At 44.2% G+C, this 22482-nt stretch overlaps 1 protein-coding gene across 2 annotated transcripts in view; it reads right to left on the bottom strand.

The window, feature by feature from the left end:
- Positions 1 to 11921, bottom strand: part of LOC147902000 (uncharacterized) — a 29416-nt gene extending 17495 nt beyond the window's left edge. For both annotated transcript variants that reach the window (XM_087375290.1, XM_087375289.1), the window contains exons 1-2: positions 11778 to 11921; positions 11545 to 11694 (exon numbers count right to left, since the gene is read on the bottom strand). In XM_087375290.1, the coding sequence (XP_087231416.1) occupies positions 11545 to 11694; positions 11778 to 11824 (197 nt within the window). In that variant the 5' untranslated portion in view covers positions 11825 to 11921. The remainder of the gene's footprint in view (positions 1 to 11544; positions 11695 to 11777) is intronic.
- Between the last annotated feature and the right edge of the window lie 10561 nt (positions 11922 to 22482).

Below are 22482 nucleotides of genomic sequence, written 5' to 3'. Positions count from 1 at the left end.
ATCAAGTCCCAAAAAGACCCCTGAAGGCAACGTCCAAAGTGAATCACTATTGCAACTTCAAATATCTCAGCTTCAGGACAGCATCTCCGACTTGGTTCAAAAAGTTCAACAACTTCAAGATTCTCGAAGTCCAGCACATACAGAGGATGACGTGACGCAACCCGACGACGACGCGGACTCTTTCCCACCAGAGGTAGAAAACACTGAACTACGTGCCCTCTACCGATTACTTCAAGCTTCCAAAACTAAAAGACTTGACGTCAAACTTCCGAAAGCCTACACTGGTCAACGTAATCGCCGAACAGTTGACCAATGGCTCGCTAAAATGCGCATGTATTTTGACACTGTTGACCTCACGGAAGGCAAAAAGATCGCCTTGGCAGCGTCCCTCCTGAAGGATATAGCATTTCTATGGTGGCAAAGACGCTTAAAGGACGGAAAAAGTGTGTTAACATGGGAACGTTTTGAACACGTGCTCCGTAAGCAGTTTGTACCTGCCAATGCGGACTTCCAAGCACGTTCAAAACTCCGACAGTTGGAGCAAACGGGTTCCCTGTCTTCCTATATCTCTCAGTTCACCACATTGGTGCTGGAGATTGATGGTTTAACTGAGGATGATCGCCTTCATGCTTTCATCTCAGGCCTACATCCCTCGTTACGCATTGATGTTCTTAAAGCAAACATCACCACCACAGATGGCGCTATTGCTTACGCAGAGTGCATTACAGATTTCCGAAACACAGGGAAGCAGAGTGCTAATCGCACACAGAACTCTCCTATGGCCAAAGGTGCTCACCCTCAAGATAATACCAGGTTTCGAAAACACTTCGGTAATCAAGGTCAGTGACAGTCTCAAGATCCCCAGAAGCCTCAGAAATCATTTGCTGGATTCCAACAGAAGCACTCCCCCAAGGATCGTTCTTCTTCTTCTTCACAAAGTCATTACCGACATCCCCAACATAAAGGTGCGGCCACTGACAAGAAGAACAACTCCAGCTCAAAAGGACTTTGTACCATCTGTACAGGCGACCATAGATGGGTCGATTGTCCCAAGCGACCAAAGCAAAATTCCAATATGGAACCTAGCACTTCCCAAAAAGAAGATGCTACCTCAGCACAAGACAAGAAAGGCAAAGCTGTTCGAATGGCGAATACCATCCACCTGAGCCTTGCCAGCAACCCCGAACCTTCCCTGGCCACTCAAGTACTTTGTGTTCAAGGATCGATTCGTGGAACAACGGTCACCATCCTCATCGACAGTGGCTGTTCTCATAATTTCCTAGCCAGTTCTGTAGTCGATAAACTTCGGTTGACCACCAGTCCTAGCCTCATGGACTATCAGATTGAACTCGCAAATGGAACAACTTTCTTGTGCAATACCAGAATCAAAAACTTGTCTTTTCGCATCCAACATTATACGGACAAGTTGAACTTCGACATTATGCCTCTTTCTCGGTACGATGTCATACTCGGACAACAGTGGCTCTACGACTATGATCCATCAATCAGTTTTTGCAGCCATACTATCCAGTTTGTCCACCAGGGAAAACTTATTGAGCTAACTGGTTCTAGGGACTCTCCTTCAACCCCAGTTGCCTCTGCCCTACAAGTAAAGAAGTGGGTTCGTAAACGCCAAGCAAAGACTTCACTTCTGTTGGTTACGGCAGTAGAGGAGACACCAACAAAGGATCCTCCTGAATACCTCAACCAACCTTTTTTCCAGCCTTACCTAGATCTTTTTTCACAGGAATTGCCAAAGCAGTTACCACCTCGACGACCAGTGGATCACCCAATCGAACTTATTCCCGGCAGTAATCCACCGTCAAAACCTCCTTATCGGGTTTCTCACACCCAAAATGAAGAAATCCAAAGACAGGTCACCGAGCTACTCGACAAAGGTCACATTCGGCCCAGTCGCAGCCCTTTCGGATCTCCTGTACTACTTGTGGAAAAAAAGAACAAGTCTATGCGCCTCTGCATCGACTACCGAGCCCTCAACAAGCTCACTATCAAAAACAAGTATCCATTGCCTCGCATTGATGACCTTTTCGATCAACTTCTACATGCAACACACTTCTCCAAGATTGATCTTCGTTCAGATTATCATCAAATTCGTATACGAGAAGGCGACGAGTACAAGACAGCTTTTCGAACAAAGTATGGACACTATGAATGTTTGGTCATGCCTTTTGGGTTAAACAATGCCCCAGCCACATTCATGACATTAATGAACGACATCTTCAGGCCTTTCCTCGATAAGTTCGTCATCGTTTACCTCAATGACATCCTCGTTTTCAGCAGATCCCTACATGAGCACAAACAACATCTTCACCAAGTTTTTGAAGTTCTCCGTGCAAATTCTCTCTACATCAACATTGAGAAGAGTGAGTTCTTCAAGACCCAACTCGAATATTTGGGACATGTTATTTCCGCTCAAGGTATCTCTGTGGATCCCAAGAAGGTTGAGGTAATCCGAAACTGGCCTACTCCTAAGAATGTTCATGATGTCCGCTCTTTTCTCGGATTGGCAAACTTTTACCATACAAAGGTCTATCAGTTTTCCGAAATCGCAGCTCCTATGTCCGAATTATTGAAAAGCACAGCAATTTTTTAATGGCTTCCTGAAACAGAGTATAGTTTCCAACAACTCAAGCAAGCACTCACTACCACACCAGTTATGGCTATTGCTGACCCCAACCTTCCATTTGAGGTCATGACCGACGCTTCCGACATCGCTACAAGAGCAGTCTTGATGCAAGAAGGCAGAGCTATTGCCTTTGACAGCCATAAACATTCTGATATCCAAACCCGATATCCGGTTTATGATAAGGAGTTTCTTGCTGTTGTACATGCTTATCGCTCTTGGAAACATTATCTCATGGGAGCCGACTCTGTGGTCAAAACAAACCATCACTCTTTAAAGTGCATCTTTACTCAGCCAGTCATGAACGCTCGACAAGCACGCTAGGTTGAGTTTTTGGCCAACTTTCACATGACCATTGAGTACATTCCAGGACTACGCAATGTAGTTGCAGATGCTCTCAGCAGGTTACCTCTAGCATCAGCCATGGTAATCTCTACATTATCTGTGGATGTTCCGAATTCATTCAAAGGAAAGTATTTCAATGATAAAGACTTCGGCACAGCAGTACAGGTTCTTTCAAACGATCAACCTTCGACTTCCGAACAAAAGATTTTCTCATCCTATTCTTATACGGACGACCTTCTGTATTATCAAGATCGCATCTATGTACCACATGACAAGGATGTTCGACGTCTTTTGTTAAAAGAGCATCATGTAGTTCCTTATGCTGCCCATCCAGGCATCAATAAGACTTATCGGTTACTCAGTGCAACATACTACTGGCCTCAGATGAAAAGAGATGTCATCAAAATGGTTACATCTTGCTTATCTTGTCAACAAATGAAAGCAAGTCGACGACTTCCAACAGGACTTCTTCCGCCTCTTCCAGTTCCAACTGAAAGGTGGGAAAGTATTTCCATGGATTTCATTATAACACTACCACGATCTTCCCGAGGTAACACTCAGATTATGGTAATTGTTGATCGCTTGTCCAAAATGGCACACTTTGTTGCTTGCAAAAGCAGTGCACAGGCCCCGGACATAGCTAAACTCTTTATACAACACATCTTCCGACACCATGGATTACCCAAGAATATCATATCCGACAGAGATCCTAAGTTTACCAGTCACTTTTGGATTTCACTGTTCGAATCTTTGGGTACAACTCTACTGTTCAGTTCAGCTTACCACCCAGAATCAGATGGCCAGACTGAAAGAGTCAACCAAGTTCTGGAAGAAATGCTTCGACATTATGTTCAGTCACGCCTCGTAGCCTGGGAAGAGTATCTACCACTCCTTGAGTTTGCTTATAATAACTCTTTCCATAGTGCCATCAGCATGACTCCATTCCAAGCAGCTTATGGACACACTCCGATTGTACCAACGAATTTTGTACTTCAACATCGAGTGGCCCTAGCTGATCAACTGGTTCAAGAAATGCAAGACATTCTACTACAAGTCAGGGATCATATGCGAAAAGCGCAAGAGCGGTATCAACGGTCTGCCAACAAACATAGACGTCACCTGGAATTTACCACTGGTGACATGGTGCTATTATTTGTAGCCCCACATCGCTATAAGACAGTTAAGTCTATGTTTCCTAAGTTGCGACCAAGATACTATGGACCTTTCCGGATCGTCAAGAAAAATTCACCTTTAAGTTATAAATTGGAATTACCACCATCATGGGGTAAAATCCATCCAACATTTCATATTTCTTGGCTAAAGACGTACATTCTAGGTGATGAAGCAGTTCCTCCTGCAGGTGATTATGTCCCAGAAATCGAAGACGATTATGTTCTCCTTATTCTTGAGCGTATTCTGGACCATCGACAGCGAGAGACTGGACATCGACTTATCACGGAATTCCTTGTTCTTTAGCGAGATCTAGACGACTCCGACGCTACTTGGCAGTCTGATGAAGACTTACAGCAGTACCCTGATCTTTTACAGCAGTATTTTCAGCATTTACAGTGATATTTTCTACATCAGTTCATTATCTCCACCAGGGTCTTCTTTTGAGTGGGAGGGGATGTCACGATCTGTGACGTATTCCTTTCTCTATTTCTAGACTTATGGATGGTTTGATGAATGGACACTTGTGGAAAGGTATGCCCTTTCGACGGGACACTTGCCCTTTCGACGGGACACTTCCTAATGAGGCATAACCCTTCACAAGAGACATTCTAATGAATAGACATTCCTATTGTAATGTACCCTCTCATCAAGGGTCACACCCTTCACAAGGGGTACACACCTCTTCATGCACATACCCTTTGGAGTACACACCTTTTCATGTGTGACTCTTCACTCTCTATATAAGAGAGGCCCAATTGTATGGATGACACACAACATCCACCCTACAGACATTCAAGCAATACAATTATTCCTTGTTCTCTGCTATCTCAGTCTCCTTTGCTGTTCCTTAGCATATTTCTAAATATAGTAAATCTAGGATTTCTTACATTTATGCTTATGTATGGGTTTCAACCAAGTCACCAGTTATGGTTGGGTTAAAGGGAATCCAAAATGATGCTGCAAAGACATTCTTGCAAGACATGCAAGAAATGTTGCAGTTTGCCAAGGAGTCTATTAGAAGTGCCTAAGATCGGGACAGATTCTATGCGAATAGACATCGTTCACCTAAAGAGTTCTCTGAAAGAACGATGGTATATTTGCGTATTCCCAAGGGATCCAAGAGCCTAAGTACTAGTTTGGTTATGAAGTTATCCCCCAGATACTGTGGTCCGTTCAAGGTTATTCAAAGAATTGGACCAGTTGCATATAAACTGGAATTGCCTCCGAATGTTAAAGTACATCCAGTGTTTCATGTCAGCAGACTGAAAGAGTTACTGGGTGCGGAAGATCAACTTGTTTCTCCTCAACAAATAATAGAAGTTACACATTTGACTTTTATTCCACATGAGCTTGAGAGTATTCTTGAATTTCGTGAAAGACAGATTTGTACTAGAACGATCATGGAATACAAGATCAAGCGGAAGAATCGTGTTGAGGAGGATGCAACATGGGAGACATTACAGAACCTCCAGACGACATTCCCGGGTTTTTTAGCGAACTAGGAGTGAGTTCTTAGAGGAGGGGAAGTACGTCATGTGCACGGATTGGTATTTGATGTGTACTGGGTACACAAGACTAGCTCAGGTAGCCTCGGGAGGCTTAGGGCTAGGCAGGCTTGATTCTCAAGTTGAGTGGCAAGGGTACAAACCAGCTAGAGGTCTTCGCTATTTTTGGCGCTTGGGGCCCAAGTCTACATAAGGGGCCTAGAGGTTCAGTTCTCAGTTGAGCCGATGGGAGCAAGTCTCGTCCCCAGGTGCTAGGTCTGATCCTAGATTGAGTCACGGACACGCGCATGCATCATAGCGTAGCCCAAGGCCCAACAGCAAATCTTAGGCTTCACAGCGCCTCTTGGTGGTATGGGACACCAGGCTGGTTAGGATCTAGTTAAGAGTTCGTGCTAGTAGCTCAGCTCTTGGCTCAGAGGGGACATCTCCTGATTCAGGATCGCGTCCCATAGATGTCATGGTTGGGTGGTGAGCAGCCTGCTCAGTTTCCTCACATTTGGTGTGTTCTTGTGTTTGCTTGCAGATCATAGGTTTCAGGAGTGTTGGGGTCGTGTCAAGGAGGGAGCAGGGCGAGGAAGAAGGGGGGGGAGGCAATGGAGGGAAGGCGAGCCGAAGCTGGAGATGTCAGGGTCGTCGGGTGGGCAGAGGAAGAGGACCCCAAATCCGCTAGCACTGACACTACTAGAACCCTCTGATCCTACTGTTCGGTTGAAACTTGGAGCGCCTGACCTACTGGGCAGCTGTTGGAGTCCCAGCCTCCTACACAGTAGGGTGGCTCACTCCTGGCACCTATGTCTACTTCCCCTCAGGCTAAGGAGGGGACTGCTTCCCCTGTGATTGAGGAGTGGCCTCTTGCTCTCTCCTCTTCCGCTCCCACAGCCTGGCACAATGTCTTCTCTGCCTTAGGGGGTTTTTGCTCACCCACCATTTGCAACAACTAAAGCAGCCGTCTACGAAAGCAGCTCCAACACCATGCCAAAGGCTCCCCCAATGGAGTGTAGAATAGACCTGTACTCCTTGGAGAGCCTCGGGAATCGGAGGGTCACAAGGAAGCGAGGTATGAATGGGTTGACTCCATATCATCAACAGTGAAACCATGGTGCCAGGTACACAAGGTGAGGGACCCTAAACGCTCCACCAGTGACCGAGTGGTGTCAGGGGAGCTTAGATGGAGAAGGAAAATTCCTCTGTCATAGATGATGACCTCCTCAATTTGGTACCCATCGAATGCTAAGCTCGCCTAGATCCAATCACAAATCTAGCTTATGGTTGGAGTGAGGCCAACTATCCTGCCCACCATTGCCCTATCCTGTAGTGATTGTACGGCTTTCTTCACCTGGTGTTTGTCTTCTGGAGAGAGAAGAACCTTAACGGCTTGGGGAGTCAAGGGCGCTGCCATGTGAGCCCCTCTGGCCAAACCAAAGGTCACTACCAAGATTCAATTCTTCAAAAGAAATTACAATGCTGCAATGCAAGAGGAGGGAAAAAGAAAGGCAAAGATAGAGAGAGGAAAGGCCCTCTCGAAGGTCCCGTGGAGGCTGGCTAATGAGGACCAGCAAAGAGAGCTCCAAGCACGGGGAAGAAGGCCCAGCCCTCGGAAAACCACTCCCAAGAGGCTCCAAAGAAACCAAAAAAACACAGCCAGCCAGAAGGCCAGATGTGGGCTGCTCCAAGAGGGGCAGCACTAGAAAATCTGAAGGAGAAACCGCAAGACACCTCCAAGAAGAAACGCGCGAGCAATTGCATGAAGAGATAACTCAAAGTTGTCCTAGAGGGGAGAGCTTCCAACCTGAGGAACTCTGAAAAAGCACCTGAGGGTCATCTTGGAGCGCTGGCAGAACCCGCCACTCCGAGGAGATCGGGCCTACGAGAACAGGCTGCCCACTGGAAACGTGAAACGAAGGTTGGGGGGGCGGTTGCCTAGCCATTGAGGTACCAAGGGGAGGTTGTGACCCTCCTGGTCACAACCACCAGAGCGGCACTGCCACCAGGCCCACAAGGGGCCACGACAGCACAAGAGCCCCAAACGGGGGGCTCGAGCTCCCACCTAGCTATAGGCTAGTACACCGAAGGCACGGAAGGGGCATGCATGAAGTCGAGAGCAATGGGAAGGAGTTGCGCGGTAGAAGGGGGGGCGTGAAGGAGTAGAAGGCGGGGGAGATCAGGGTGGAGAAGTATGGGGGGAGGATGCAACGTCGTGAGCAGGAGTGAATCCCTGTCAGATCTGGGTCTTTTGCACTATTACTTGGGTATAGACTTTGTGTAGTCAGACGAAGGTATAGTGTGGCTTCAGTCCAAGTACATAGTGATGTTTTCCCATGCTAGCAAGTTTATGCACAGCCCCGGTACTAAGCATTAGCAAGCAATTAAAAGCATTTTCCATTACCTATAGAATAACAAAATCTTGGATTGTTTTAGGGGACAGCTTGCAGTTCTATGCCATTGAACACCTCTTACCACTATGATAGTATATTCTACGTGGCAGGTATCGCATCATGGCTTTTAGATAACTCATAGTTCAAGATCAAGAATCAGCTCATGGCTAGGAAACTAGGTGGGTTTTCAGTGTGGAAGTGGTGTTGCCACCCCAAGCTACTCTGAGGAACCCCTACATAAGTAATAGCCTAACGCTAAAGAGGGTGGGAGGTAGAATAGGACCAGCAAGGACCTCAACTTCCATTACACCGAATTTCGACTATTATGAAGAAGATGACGACGAGATGACCAACTCGGAAGAGAAGGATGCACAAGAGTTGGTTATCATTGTGATGACGATAGTTCGAAATGAAATTCCACTTATCTAGATAGCTCTGACCGGAAGTGTGGACGATCCTTCGGGACCAATCACCAATATAAGACTATGAGTTTCACCCGTGTGGTCAATCTTTAGTTTCACATTCTCACTCTACAGCTCAACAACATTGATCCAATGTAATTTGTCATCCAAGATCCTGTCTACGTGTCGTGAATGATGTCCACAGATGAGGCCTCGGACGAAGAATCAAGACCTTAGCTAGGATCTTGTCGCCTATGTCTAGCAGGGTCTTGCCCTCCACTGGTACAGGTCTACTCTGTCGTCCCCTTTTCGGATCAACCAAATCCATCCCCTAACTCTAGGACTGAGGAAGAAGGCCGGAGTCGGAGATCTCCGGAAAGGCCCGCCAAAGGGGAGTGCAAATGTGCTCCCAGAAGCACCTGAAGAAAGCCAGTGTCAAGCCATCCTCTCCAGGGCACTTTTGAAGAGCGACTGCCTATAGAGCCTCCGAAATCTCCTGATCGGTAAATAGCATCTCTAGTTGCCTGCTCATGCTCTGCAACACCACTGACGAGATGTGATTCCAAACCCCATCTCCTTTGCGGCAACCACCTGGGGGGGACTCCTCTGCCTGGAACAATCTCTAGTAGAACTCAGTGGTCATCTCCAGGATCTCCTGAGATCCGAATGCATAGTGAACATTCGAGCCTCTCAGCCACTGCCGCTGGGTCCCCGCAAACCGAGGGCCTTCAATAAGTGCCCGGTCGTCCTGTCACCTTGTTGTACCCAACACAATCTAGAGGAGTGGGAGGATAACTCTGCCCAACATAACTCCACCGGCGTGCACACTCGTATCGGTCGGCCAACCACTACCACCTCGGATCTTGCTCTCTAAGCTGCTCAATGGAGGCCAAGTCCCATCTCAAGGCCCTCTCCCATGCCTGTAGTAGCTCCTGATGGTGCAAGGCCTGAGACTCTGTAACTCTTCCCTGCTCCTCTGAATGGCCTTTGCAGCCCACGCAGCCCATCCGACCTCTAGCTGTCTCCAGATCTGTGGGACTGCCTCCTGCACCTCTTGCTCCTACATCAAGGAATTAGGGATGTGGATCCCCTTCTATAGAAGCCCTCGACAGGATTGCTCAAGCTGTAAAATCGATGGGGAATGGTTTGACATCGTGGTACCTACCAAGATACCCGTGGCTCCGCCCCTATGCAGAGCACAGTCTCCCACATAAAAACGGTCCAACCTCTCTAGGAGCCCATCATGCCTCCACTGACCGAACAAAAAATTGAGACTGCCAGGAAGTCTATAGAACTCTGCCTCTCTCCAAAGGTCTCTACCGCACACCGTAAAGCTGAACTACTCACAGATACTCCTCTCTACCGCCGGCATCTTTGCAAAGAACGCACCTCCCAGCTTGTCTTCCGCATGCTCCAGGTTATTGAAGTCCCCTCCAACAATCCAAGAGTCTACATCTAGAAGACGCCCCATCAATTGTCTCCAGAAAGCTAGGAAATGCTGGCTACACGCCGGAGCGTAGACATTCAAGATGCCTATCATGGAATCCCCAACGGAGATCCCCATCCACACTACCCTGCCCGTGATCAGCTCCCCCTGGCCAAAAACATCTGCTAACACTACCTGTGAAGCGGAGATGCAAACTCCCCCGCTCCTGCCTATTGCAGGAGACCACGCCAATGCCTCTCCCTAGCAAAAGATGGTGGTGCCAGCTGATGTTTGTTGCTAAAAACATATGCTCCTGGATCAAAAGGAAATCCACCAACCTCCCAACCATGTTCTCTGAAGCTCCAGGTAAAGGATCAAATATTGCAGCTGCTGACGTGCATGGTCATGGAGTCCATGCACGTTCCAACTCACTTGTGTCCAGCTCATGGAGAAGAGGCTTGAGGAAATAGAGCTCTCTTGTGAGAAGGAGCATGCGAGGACGTATCCGATTTCTGAGATTTCGAAGGGGGTATAGATGAAGAGTAGTCTGCATCCGGGATCAAGGGCATAACAAGTTTCGCACCAACCTTGAGGGCCCACTGCATCATGAAGGACACATCAAGGCCCAATTTGGCTGCAAAGCATCCTCCGATCAAACAAAGCAGGGGTCCATCTTTCTTTACCAGTTGCTGCAAAGTCGAACCCCCAAAAGGGACAAGTGCGGGAACCGACCACCCCAATTGAGCCCCCTTTGAGGGCCTGCAAAATCCTAATCCTCACCTCCAGAGCGAGGGGGTAAGCATCATGTACCTCTAGGTAGTTCTAGGGACCTATCCTCCAGAAGTCCCTAGGAAAAGGCTTCACAGGGTGAGGCACTCGTCCTGAAAGCTGAGATAAGTCTCCTAGAGAGGCCTTCTATGACGAGGCTATGTCCTGCAGCGAAGCGGCAACTGAGGCTGCACCACGGAAGCCACAACCTAAAATTTGCGAGTTTGTCTCATAATCTTTACTTCAATTTTACTTCCTTCCTTACGAAATAGAGTTGTGCAAGTGATCCCTGTGATACACACCACATATATCACCAACATCCCAGTAAATCTATAGTAGGTATGGTTATGCATGTATGGTGGTGTTGCATAAGCTTCAACTAGCAAAGAAAATTTGCATATGTTGTGTATAGTATATGTACTTATTTGTTGAGTGCCTCTTGTCGCAGACTCCATGAACTTAAGATGTGTGCATGCCTCCATACGAGGATAGTGTCGTCTCTAGGAGTCTCACCTTAAGAACCAGCGCTATATGTGTTCCTTCTACTAAGAGTAAAGGACTTTGCTTTTCACCATTTTCTACTTTTTGGAGCCACTTCCAAAGCCTAGCAAGGGAGGCTATTGGCTAGCCAATTATGCACCCTTCCAATTACCCTCTCCTTTGGTAGATCAAGTAAGAACCGGGGCACATGTAGTCATCCCAATAGTGACAAGTTGATTCCCCAATTCGTCCAAGGTCACCTTACTCAAGGATCTCACATCGTAAAGCATGCCCAGCCTGTCGTTTGCAATGTGAGCTGGACGTTTGCACAAACAACACCATTTTTGGTGTGGAACCACTTGAGGCTGTAAAGGGGCATCAAATCTTCTCAAGGGGGTAATAAATCAGCAAGAATTGTATAACTTACCTTTCTCCACTCTGGTGTGGAGAAACTGACATCTTTAAGTCAAAATCATGAACTTTTACGCCATCTTTTGGTCGGGGACTTGAGAATTGAGAAGAACAGATAGAGGTTAACGTGCGGAGGTTGCGGGAGAAGGGAGAAGGTGCTGAAAAGCTGCAAAACGAAAATCGAAAGGAATAAGCGCTAATTCAAGAAGCTGATGAATTTCAACTATGGAGTTGAAGTTGATGGGAGACCTGTGACGAGGGGCTACTGCAAAAGAAGCAGCTAACGACGGCATCATGGCATGTGCTTAGAGTGTTTGCTGATGGTCGAACAACGTGAATATTATTCAGTGGGCCTGCCATGGTTCAAACAAGTGAATAATAAGTGGGCTAATGGTCAAACAAGGTGAATATTATTTTTGCAGTGCCAGCGCTTATGGTCAAACAAGGTGAATATTATTCAAGTGGGCAGCTTGAAAAATGGTAATGCTCGATGAGTGCACGGACATGAGGGAGAGTGGAGGTCGAGTGGGAAGTCATCATCGAGGAAGTCCCAAGTCTGGGTGAGGTGAGCTAGCAGTTACACTCGAGTTAATGCAAAAATGTATATATTTGAATTTGAATCTGTCCAAATCTCTAACTAAGCTTGGCAAACATCCAATCCCAAGCTGCCAAAAAAGACCAAACGAATTTCCCAAAAAACCTTATGAATTTTGTTTCTGCTGCTACCCCAAACACATTACTAAGACCTCTTCCCCTTCCACCAAGGCAGGCCGAGCACTACTTGAGGTAAAGAGCGAGGGCACTACCCATGGTAAAGCAAGCACTTTTGAATGCAAAAGAGAAAGCAAATGATTTTTAAAGATAGTTGGACTATCAAAAGGCAATATTTGTAGGATGAATGGCAATTTGAAACACAAATTACGCGTGGAAATTCACAAAAGAGTTTCAATCCTCCAGTATAGCACTACCTCTAAGCAGGCAGTGCTAACAAAAGGTCAGCCAACCGTCCATAAGCACTGGCTCTTGTTGTGTTTGTTAATTAACTATTGTTATGGTTCTGTAAGGAACTCGTAATAATTTCTTAAGGGGAAATGATTGTATGAAGGTGAGCGAAAGTCATTGCACTAAGCCTGGAATTCCAGCTTGCTCTAAACAATGGTAAGCACACTGGAAATTGGTATGCAATGTAAATAGGACTATGGTAAGCACATTGGAAATTGGTATGCAATGTAAATAGGACTATGGTGTATCGAATATGCTTGAGTTTTTCCAAAGTATCAGTGTGTTTGTCCAGGTGTGGTCAATTTGGGATCCGTAGATTGTTGTTGGGTCTTGTTCACTAGGTGCAAATGATGCCATTCCATGAGATCTATTGGTTGTATTTGCTTTTGAGAATATTCAAACATGTCGAGGTTGAAATCTCCCAATGCAAAAGTTGGGTAACTAAGTGGTTTTGTAAGCAATACATGTGCCAACTGTTGTAAGAAGGTGTGAATGTGACATGCACGAGTTCGATATATTGAAATCACAAACATTGATTGCCTTACTTTTGGTTGGAAATGTGTTGTGATCATTCCAAGCACTAAAAACGTTTCATGTGAAATTAAGGAGAGTTTATTCTTGCAAACGAGCACTGTACCCATTGCTTGAAATGTTGTGATTGTAGAAAAAAAAAAGCTTATGTATTCCGCTAGATTTGCACTCCTAGTCTCACTGATGTAAAGCAAATAAGATACTTGGAGATTATAATCTGCATTTAAATCACCTAAATGTAATTACAATAATATGTGTTCGACCCCAGTTTTGAAAACAAGGGATGTCAAATTGCCAGGCTACAGTTGTAATGACTCTCTGCATCTCTATAACAATGGGTGGGTCTACGTGGAAGTGCGTATTACTTAAGGGCTTCACTTGCTTTGGTGCTGTGACATGAAGTTGGGGGTAATAAACTTCACGCACCTCTTTACTTCCTACTACTTTTGCACTGAGTGACAAAGATATTTATCATTGAGAAAGGGACATTAAAAAGAAGCTTTTATGCCAAGATACCACACCATACTTTCCTCCCTTAAATGAGAATGAAGATGGTAACATCCCAAGTGATGTTATACTCAAGCATAGGGAGAAGGAAAGGATCAGCAGAGGCCATAATCTCAGCAAGCCGGTCTACACCAAAGAGAAGAGCGATACGTTGTTGAAAGAAGATCTTGCAGCTCAACATGACATGAACTGATATATATCGAGGAGCTTGAAGGGGTTGATTGGGTCGGATGGGTAGGTTACGAGGAAACATTGCACCTCCTTCATAGATACCTTTACACTTAGCTCAAAACACTCTGTAACTGTCATTAGACACAAAGGCCTATAACTTTCAGTAGAGACATGATACCAAAGATTCCAACACATATAGAGATGTACCTTGAGATGGGCTTCATGTTGATATACATTTCGTAAGAAACAAAGAAGCGGCCAGAAAGTTATGGGCGGTTTACTAGACGGGGGTAAAAACTATCATGAAACCAGACTCTCAAACACAGAGACTCAAAGACACAAAGACATGCGCCTTGAAGAGAGCTTTGCGTTGATATAAGTTTCATCAAAATCGGACTAACGAGCGGAAAGTTATGAGCAAAACACCAACAGGGGGTCAAACTGTCATGAAAACTGCCCTCCACCCATGCTAATTTCGCCTGAGTAGGATGCTCCCTCAAGACTCCACCTTCATCAACGATTCACCACTCATAGATTTTGCTTGGAATAGGGGAAGTAGCTCCCTTGGTGGCTTGGGAAATGGATGAACCATGTGTGTGTAATGAGCGACCAAATAGAAAGAACTTTTAAGGCTTTGAAAGAAAGAAAAGGGAAGAGACACTCAAGAGAGGGAATACGAAGTGATCTTGAGACTCCACTATAATGCAACTCAAAATACTATAAACACAAGGGAGAAGAAGAGCTTTCATACGTACAAGAGGGAGCGAAAGCTCCAAGACTATCATAGAGAGAGAATGAACTAGAGAGAGATGGACTCAAGAGTCTACATAAGAGAATATCTACAACAGGGAGAGAAGGCTCATGGAAGAGGCTTGAGGAGACGAGAGCTACAGCAACATGAGGCCTAATGGTGGAAGAGATGATGAACAAGGGGGAGGAGGGCTCCTTTTAAAGAGATTTTGTCACCCTCCTTCACCCATTTACAATTGCTGCCTGTAGATTCTTCTCCCCATCAATCACATAAGCCCATATGTCACCATCCATGTCCTTTTTGGCTACTCTTGCCATGTGTCCCATTAAAAGATGCTCAAGACTCTAAAAATATTGAGAAAGTCAAGAGTCTCCCCACATGGAGCCCATAGGGACCCTCTCTTTTCCATATGTCCACTTCCTCCTTATTCCACCTGGGAATTCTAGAAGGATTCCTCTTGACTCCACACTCCTCCACATGCCTTCCACACGCTTGGCATGTGGCCTCTCTTATATTATTGGAACACATGGACATGAGCCCACCTCTTTATATGACTCACTCCTCCTATTTCTAAAAACCCCATAATATCCCATACACAAATAACTCTCACCCCATACCAAGGTATTTATAATTCATACCTATGGTATTTACAATGATCCATTCCACTCATCCTCTCAATCCCATACAATATCTTAGAAAATAGAACTAAGTGAGAGCCGCTAGGCTATCACTTGATACTCAAACTCTTATCAAACATAGAAGAAAACAATACCAATGCCAAATAAAAAATATCAATTTTTGGCATCACATCTTTCCCCCCCCAGCAGACCCTCTCTATCACAGGGTCTGCTGGCCCTCTAGGTGGTCGAGCATAGAAGAATTTAAGGCGATACTCATTGGTGCGTCCAGGTATCACCATGCCTTGGCCTCTACCCCACCGAGTCGCATAAATTGTGGCCACCAATAAATAATTCTTGCCCTGATATGAGCAAGGGAGTAGTCCCACAAAGTCCAACCCCCACCTCTCAAATGGTCCATATGCTGGAATAGGCTTCAAGGGCCTAGGAATCAACTATTGCCTTCCAAACTTTTGGCATACTTTATGACTTTGACACCATTCATATACATCCTTATGGAGGTGTGGCCAAAAGTAACCTGCATTAAGAATTCTCCTAGCTGTGCTCACTGAAGCAAAATGACCGGAGCATTCATGACACATTTCTAGGATTCTCCTAGTCTCCATGGGATGGACCACCCGACAGAGCACCTTGTCTTTTCCCAATTTATAAAGAATGTCATCAACAATAGTATAGGGACAAGCCTTCCTTACCAATCTCTTCTTCTATTGTGGAGTTAACCCTCGAGGAAACATGCCTTCTTCCACATATTGCTGAACATCTTGCAGTCCTAGCCATCCAGTGTCTGCCAAAGAAACCACCCCCCGGTCTTGTACTATAATGGCTTGAGTAGCTAACTCATCCGCCCTTGGATTTTCTTTTCTATATATATGAACAAACTTGCAAAAATCAAATTGACTACATAGTGCCATAGCCTTTTGATTAAGCTCCTTCAAATGAGGACTTCTTGTCTTGTAATGCCCTTGCATTTGCTTTATAAATAAGCTGAGAATCTCCTCTTACTTCCAATTCTCTAACTTGACTTTGAAGACAACCCTCCAAACCAAGAATCAAAGCATTATACTCAACTACATTGTTAGTTGTGATACCTAGAAGCTCTTGTCTTCTTACCCACACCTCATGACCTTCAAAATTCATCAAGACTATCCTCCCGGCTCCTTGTTGGCGTGAAGGACTAAAAGCCCCATCAAAATACAAAACAAGAGCTGTTGCTGGTGTATCCCTTTCATCTTTAATGTTCTCCTTACATTTCTTTTCTTCTCCTAGATCCTCCCATCCTGTGAGCAAATCTGCCATGGTGGACCTAGTGGTATAATCAGTGACAAAAGAGAAAGAGAACTCTTGAAGCTCTGACAACCATTTTGCAAATCTCCCCCCAGGATTAGACTTGTGAACTAGATATGCTAATACAGACTGAGAGGTAAGGAAGAAAAATAGTCGAGGTATAAATAGGAGCAAAACTTTCTAGCTGAAAACACCAAAGAGAGAGCTTGCTACTCCATTTCTTCATACCTTGTTTCAACCTCTATAAGGTGTCAGTGGCTGGCATAATAGATGGGTTGCATTCTACCTACCTCTCCTTTTTATAGCAATACAGCACCAACTGAATGCAAAGATACACTTGGATTTATATAAAAGTCTTGAGACCAATCAGGGGGCTTCAATATTGGGCCCTTACTCATGGCCTCCTTAAGTTGCTGAAAAGACTCTTGTTGCTCCACACCCCATTGGAAAGAAACTCCTTTTCTTGTCAACAAGTTCATGGGATGAACTATCTCTGTGAAATCATCACAAAAGCATTGATAATACTTGCTCTTTCCTAAAATTCTACGAACACCAATGACACTCTTAGGACTTGGCAATGCCATGATTGCCTAAACCTTGTCAGGATCCATTTGCAAGCCTTCTTCAGAGACAATATGCCCCAACAAGGCCACTTTTGTTTGAGCCAAATGACACTTGCTAGGATTTAGACACCCTTTTGCTTCATCAATCCTAGCTAAGGCCATCTTTAACTTCTCCATGTGATCTATGCACTGAGAATAAATGCAAAAATCATCCAAAAACACCCTTATGAACTTTCCTAAGTAAGGCTTGAGCACTTGACTCATGAACCTTTGAAATGTAGCTGTTGATTCGTCAACCCAAAAGGCATCACTCTGTAAGCAAAAACTCCCCAAGGTGTGACAAATGATGTTTTCTTTTGATCTTCATTGTGCTGAATACGAATTTGACAGTACGCAAAATACCCATAGCATACAGAATACATCTCATGCCCTACTACTTAGTCTAGTATTTCATCTTGGAATGGCAAAGGAAAATGATCCCTCTTAGTGCATGCATTCAAACGACGAAAGTCCACACAAATCCACCACTTATTTCCTTTCTTTGGTGTGACAACTACAGGAGATATCCATTCTGAATCATCAACAGGAAAGATGAATCCCGCCTCAAGTAGTTGTGTTACCTCTTTCTTTAGCGCCTCACCTTGGATTACCCCCAATCGCCTTAAGCGTTGCACAATTGGCTTGCTTTCTAGCTTCAACTCAATCTTGTGCTCCACAAGAGAGACTAGTCAAACTTGTGAATAGCTTGTTGCAAAGAGACATGGAAAATCATCTAACATATCCAAGTACTGGAGCTTCTCACTACCTGATAGAGAATCACCACGAAGCTCTTCATTGCGTTGGTGTCGTTTAGTGTGCTCCACATCCTCCACATGAAGTGTCTCTACAGGATCTTCTTGTACCACCACCTTGTTCCCTCCAGACTCATCCTGATCAGCACCAAGACAAAGACCAAAGGCCACTCCTTCCACCTCACCCTCTGAGCTTGACTCCTCAGAGCTACACCCTGTCTCTTCTTCTTCATCAGTTATCGAACTCTCTGATGCTGAAGACTCCTCCTTGACAACTTCCTTTTTGTGATTTCTGATGTTGTAGTGCACCTTCTTGTCATTTCCCTACAAAATCAATTCTCCAGTATCCCACTTTTGAATAGCCTTCACCTTGCCTAGCCAAGGCCTTCCCAAAATCAATGGATAAGCACATGCATGTGGCTTGGAAGGGATCACCTAAAAAGTAGATGGCACAAAAATTTCACATACATCCACTTATAGATTCTTCACAACTCCCAAGGTCTTAACCCTAGTGTTGTCAGCCAATTTGATGCAATAAGGAGAGGTAGTATTAGAGTATTTAAATCAGCATCTATCATGGTTTTCTCACTCATGACATTAATCAATGCACCTCCATCACTGTACACATTAGAAATCACTTGACCATCAATGATCACATCAACCATAGGTACATCATCACCAACATCTATATCTACCTTTTGAACAATAGGAATGGCACTTTTCTTCTTTTTCTTCTTTCACACTCTTGTGCTTGCTAGCTTTCCCCACTCCTTCCGTAGTTTTGGAGACAAAGCAAGTAATTGACCAAAGGTGATATGAGGTTCCTTTTCTTTAAGGTCAGACAACAAGTCATAGCGTCCAACTTCAACAGCTTCAACTTCTAACGTGGAGGTAATGGGCACTCCTTAGTTACCAAAGTCCTCTGAGTTAGATCATAATATCTCCCAATTGATTGCAGAGTTTGCTGATTTGAAATTGCATTTGGTTAATGCACGACAACCTAGAGCACCAAAGAGTGAGGATAGGCCTCGAGATAAGAGTGGGGTCACTTGCTATGAATGTAATGAAAAAGGTCACTATTGCCCTGAGTATCCTAGATTGAGAAAGAAAGAAGAAAAACAAGTATCCTTGTTAGAAGCTTCTTCAAGAGATGAGGAAAGAGAGGTAATGATGGCTAAACAGGGGCATGGTAAAGCAAAAGAAGAAGAAGAAAGCAAGGAAGAAGTAGACGAGAAACATCAGGAAGAGGAACACCGTAGTAAGAAAAAAAAGGCATCTAGAAGGAGAATTAGCCAGTCAGGCTTTCCTTTAGGACAAGTTCGATCTTTAGAGAAGCTTCTTTCTTGGTCGCAATGTGAAGTGCCTCCACATATGTTGTTGGATCTTTACTCATTACTTTTGAGCGAAGACGAGGCTCCAAAGCCATAACAAATTTGCTCATCTTTAAGTGCTCCATCCCTACGAGACTTTGAGGGGCCGATGATGCAAATGCCACAGCTCACAAAGTTGCCCTTTCATACTTTATCCATAAAGTTTCATATCGTATTGCCAACACAGAGACCATCTCACCCTCTCCTTGTTGATAGAACCGGTCCAACTACAACATCAAAGCATTTGGCGACTCCACTTTCCCAAATCTCTGCTTCATTGCAGCTACCAGTTGATCCCAGTCCTCCTTGGTAGAGTCCGACAAGGCGTCATGCCAACTCAAGGCTACACCTTCAAGAAAATCAAGCAAAATCTTTGCCCAATCCTTCATGGACCATCCAAGAAGCCGGCATCCTCAAACAAAATCCCGAAGATAAGACTTCGAGTCTTCCCCTTGGGTCCCTCGAAACACTGGAATCTTCACCATGATAAAACACAAAAAGGAAACACCAAGATTCAACTAATATCCCAAACAAGATCCCACAGAGCCTTAGTATACCAAGACCAACTTATTATGCATAACCACTTGTTGAAAACCCTCCACAATGTGATCCTCAACAAAATCTTCAAAAATAAGTAACCAACCAGCACCATGAAAACATTGTGTATACGTGCATTCAAGAATCACCCTTCTCACAATTGGAAGTGCACATAACAGCTTCAAGATATTGTACTCTTCATCATTTGCATAGCAAAAGAAGTTGAAAGCATTGAGAATCACCACTCCACTGTTATAGTCAAAAACTACCCAAAGACAACTCTTCTTCACACCAAGCTTCCAATGCATGAAACAATACCCAATCTATCATTGTGCCTACTGCCGGCGTTGCGATTCACCAACATATTCAAGAGTGCAAACATAAAGGATATTATCATAATGACCGTGCAAATAGCTTGAGCATCACCTTCACAATCTACTGCAATCTCTTCTAATGGAGTTCTTTCAGGCATCTTCTTTATCACATCAGGATACACATGCCTATACTATCCAATACCAAATGTACCCGACATCTCCACCAAAAGATGTGACATGAAGTTGGGGGTAATAAACTTCATGCACCTCTTCACTTCCTACTACTTTTGAACCGAGTGACAAAGATATTTATCATTGATAAAGGGACATGAAAAAGAAGCTTTTATGCCAAGATACCACACCATACTTTCCTCCCTTAGATGAGAATGAAGATGGTAACATCCCAAGTAATGTTGTACTCAAGCATAGGGAGAAGGAAAGAATCAGCAGAGGCCATAATCTCAGCAAGCTGGTTTGCACAAAAGAGAAGAGCGATACATTGTTGAAAGAAGATATTGCGGCTCAACATGACATGAAGTGATATATATCAAGAAGCTTGAAGGGGTTGATTGGGTCGGATGGGTAGGTTCCAAGGAAACATTGCACTTCCTTCATAAATACCTTTACACTTAGCTCAAAACACTTTGCAAACTATCATTAGACACAGAGGCATATAACTTTCAGTAGAGACATCATACCAAATATTCAAACACATATAGAGATGCGCCTTGATATGGGCTTTGTGCTGATATACATTTTGTAAGAAATAAAGAAGCGGCCAAAAAGTTATGGGCAGTTTACTAGACGAGGGTAAAAACTATCATGAAAATAGACTGTCAAACACAGAGACTCATAACTTTTTACTGTAGCATCTAATTCAAGGTCTAATAACACAAATACATGCATCTTGAAGAGAGCTTCCTACTGATATAAGTTTCATCAAAATTGAACTAACGACTGGAAAGTTATGAGCAAAACACTAACAAGGGGTCAAACTATCATGAAAACTGCCCTCCACCCTTGCTAATTTCGCTTGAGTAGCCTTAAGACTCCACCTTCATCAATGATCCACCACTTATAGATTCTGCCTAGAATAGGGTCAGTAACTCCCTTGGTGGCTTGGGAAATGGATGGACCATGTGTCTGCAATGAGCGGCCAAATAGAAAGAACTTTTAAGGCTTTGAAAGGAAGAAAAGGGAAGAGAGACTGAAGAGAGGGAATACGAAGTGATCTTCATTGTCAATAGAGTGAGACTCCACTCCAATGCAACTCAAAATACTACAAACACAAGGGAGAAGAAGAGGTTTCATATGTACAAGAGGGAGCGGAAACTCCAAGACTACTCATAGAGAGAGAATAAACTAGAGAGAGATGGACTCAAGAGTCTACATAAGAGAATATCTACAAGAGGGAGAGAAGGCTCATGGAAGAGGCTTAAGGAGACGAGAGCTATAGCAACATGAGGCCTAATGGTGAAAGAGATGATGAACAAGGGAGAGGAGGGCTCCTTTTATAGAGCTCACCCTCCTTCACCCATTTACAATTGCTGCCTGTAGATTCTTTTCCCCATCAATCACATAAGCCCATATGTCACCATCCATGTCCTTTTTGGCTACTCTTGCCATGTGTCCCATCAAAAGATGCTCAAGACTCTTAAAATATTAAGAAAGTCAAGAGTCTCCTCACATGGATCCCATAGGGACCCTCTCTTTTCCATATGTCCACTTCCTCCTTATTCCACATGGGAATCCTAGAATGATTCCTCTTGACTCCACACTCCTCCACATGCCTTCCACACGCTTGGCATGTGGCCTCTCTTATATTATTAGAACACATGGACATGAGCCCACCTCTTTATATGACTTACTCTTCCTATTTTCTAAAAACCCCATAATATCCCATACACAAATAACTCTCACCCCATACCAAGGTATTTATAATTCATACCTATGGTATTTACAATGATCCATTCCACTCATCCTCTCAATCCCATACAATTATTTAGAAAATAGAAATATTTAAGAGCCACTAGGCTATCACTTGATACTCAAACTCTTATCAAACATAGAAGAAAACAATACTAATGCCAAATAAAAATTATCAATTTTTGGCGTCACAATGCGTACTCTTGAAAGTGTTGTGTATGTGATGCCATGCTGTAGTTTGCTCACTGGGTCAAAACATAATGATCCCAATGTTTAGCCATATACCATTTTTTTTTATGTTGGTTGGATTGGATATTATGTTCATATAACGATGTGGTTTGTATTATTTCCTATTCAGATTTCTTTTGTAATTGTTAGCATTGCAGTCTAGTGTTGCTCAATATGGCCTTTGTATAAATACTTGTTGGCCTGTTGCCACGTTTGTGTTTCGACATTGGGGTTCAAGAATTGTATCCATACAATTACGAGGAATTAGAATTGTCATAGCTTTGAACTGGCCATCGGCTCCATTCACAAGTGTGTTGTAGTTTTCAGCGCATAGTTTAACA

The sequence above is a fragment of the Dipteris shenzhenensis genome, chromosome 5 (genome assembly GCF_047967505.1).
Source record: "Dipteris shenzhenensis isolate YYH24624 ecotype China chromosome 5, Dip_SZ_1.0, whole genome shotgun sequence".
NCBI lineage: Eukaryota > Viridiplantae > Streptophyta > Polypodiopsida > Gleicheniales > Dipteridaceae > Dipteris > Dipteris shenzhenensis.
Note: the sequence above shows the minus strand (reverse complement) of the source record. Positions and strands in the feature narration are given on the sequence as shown.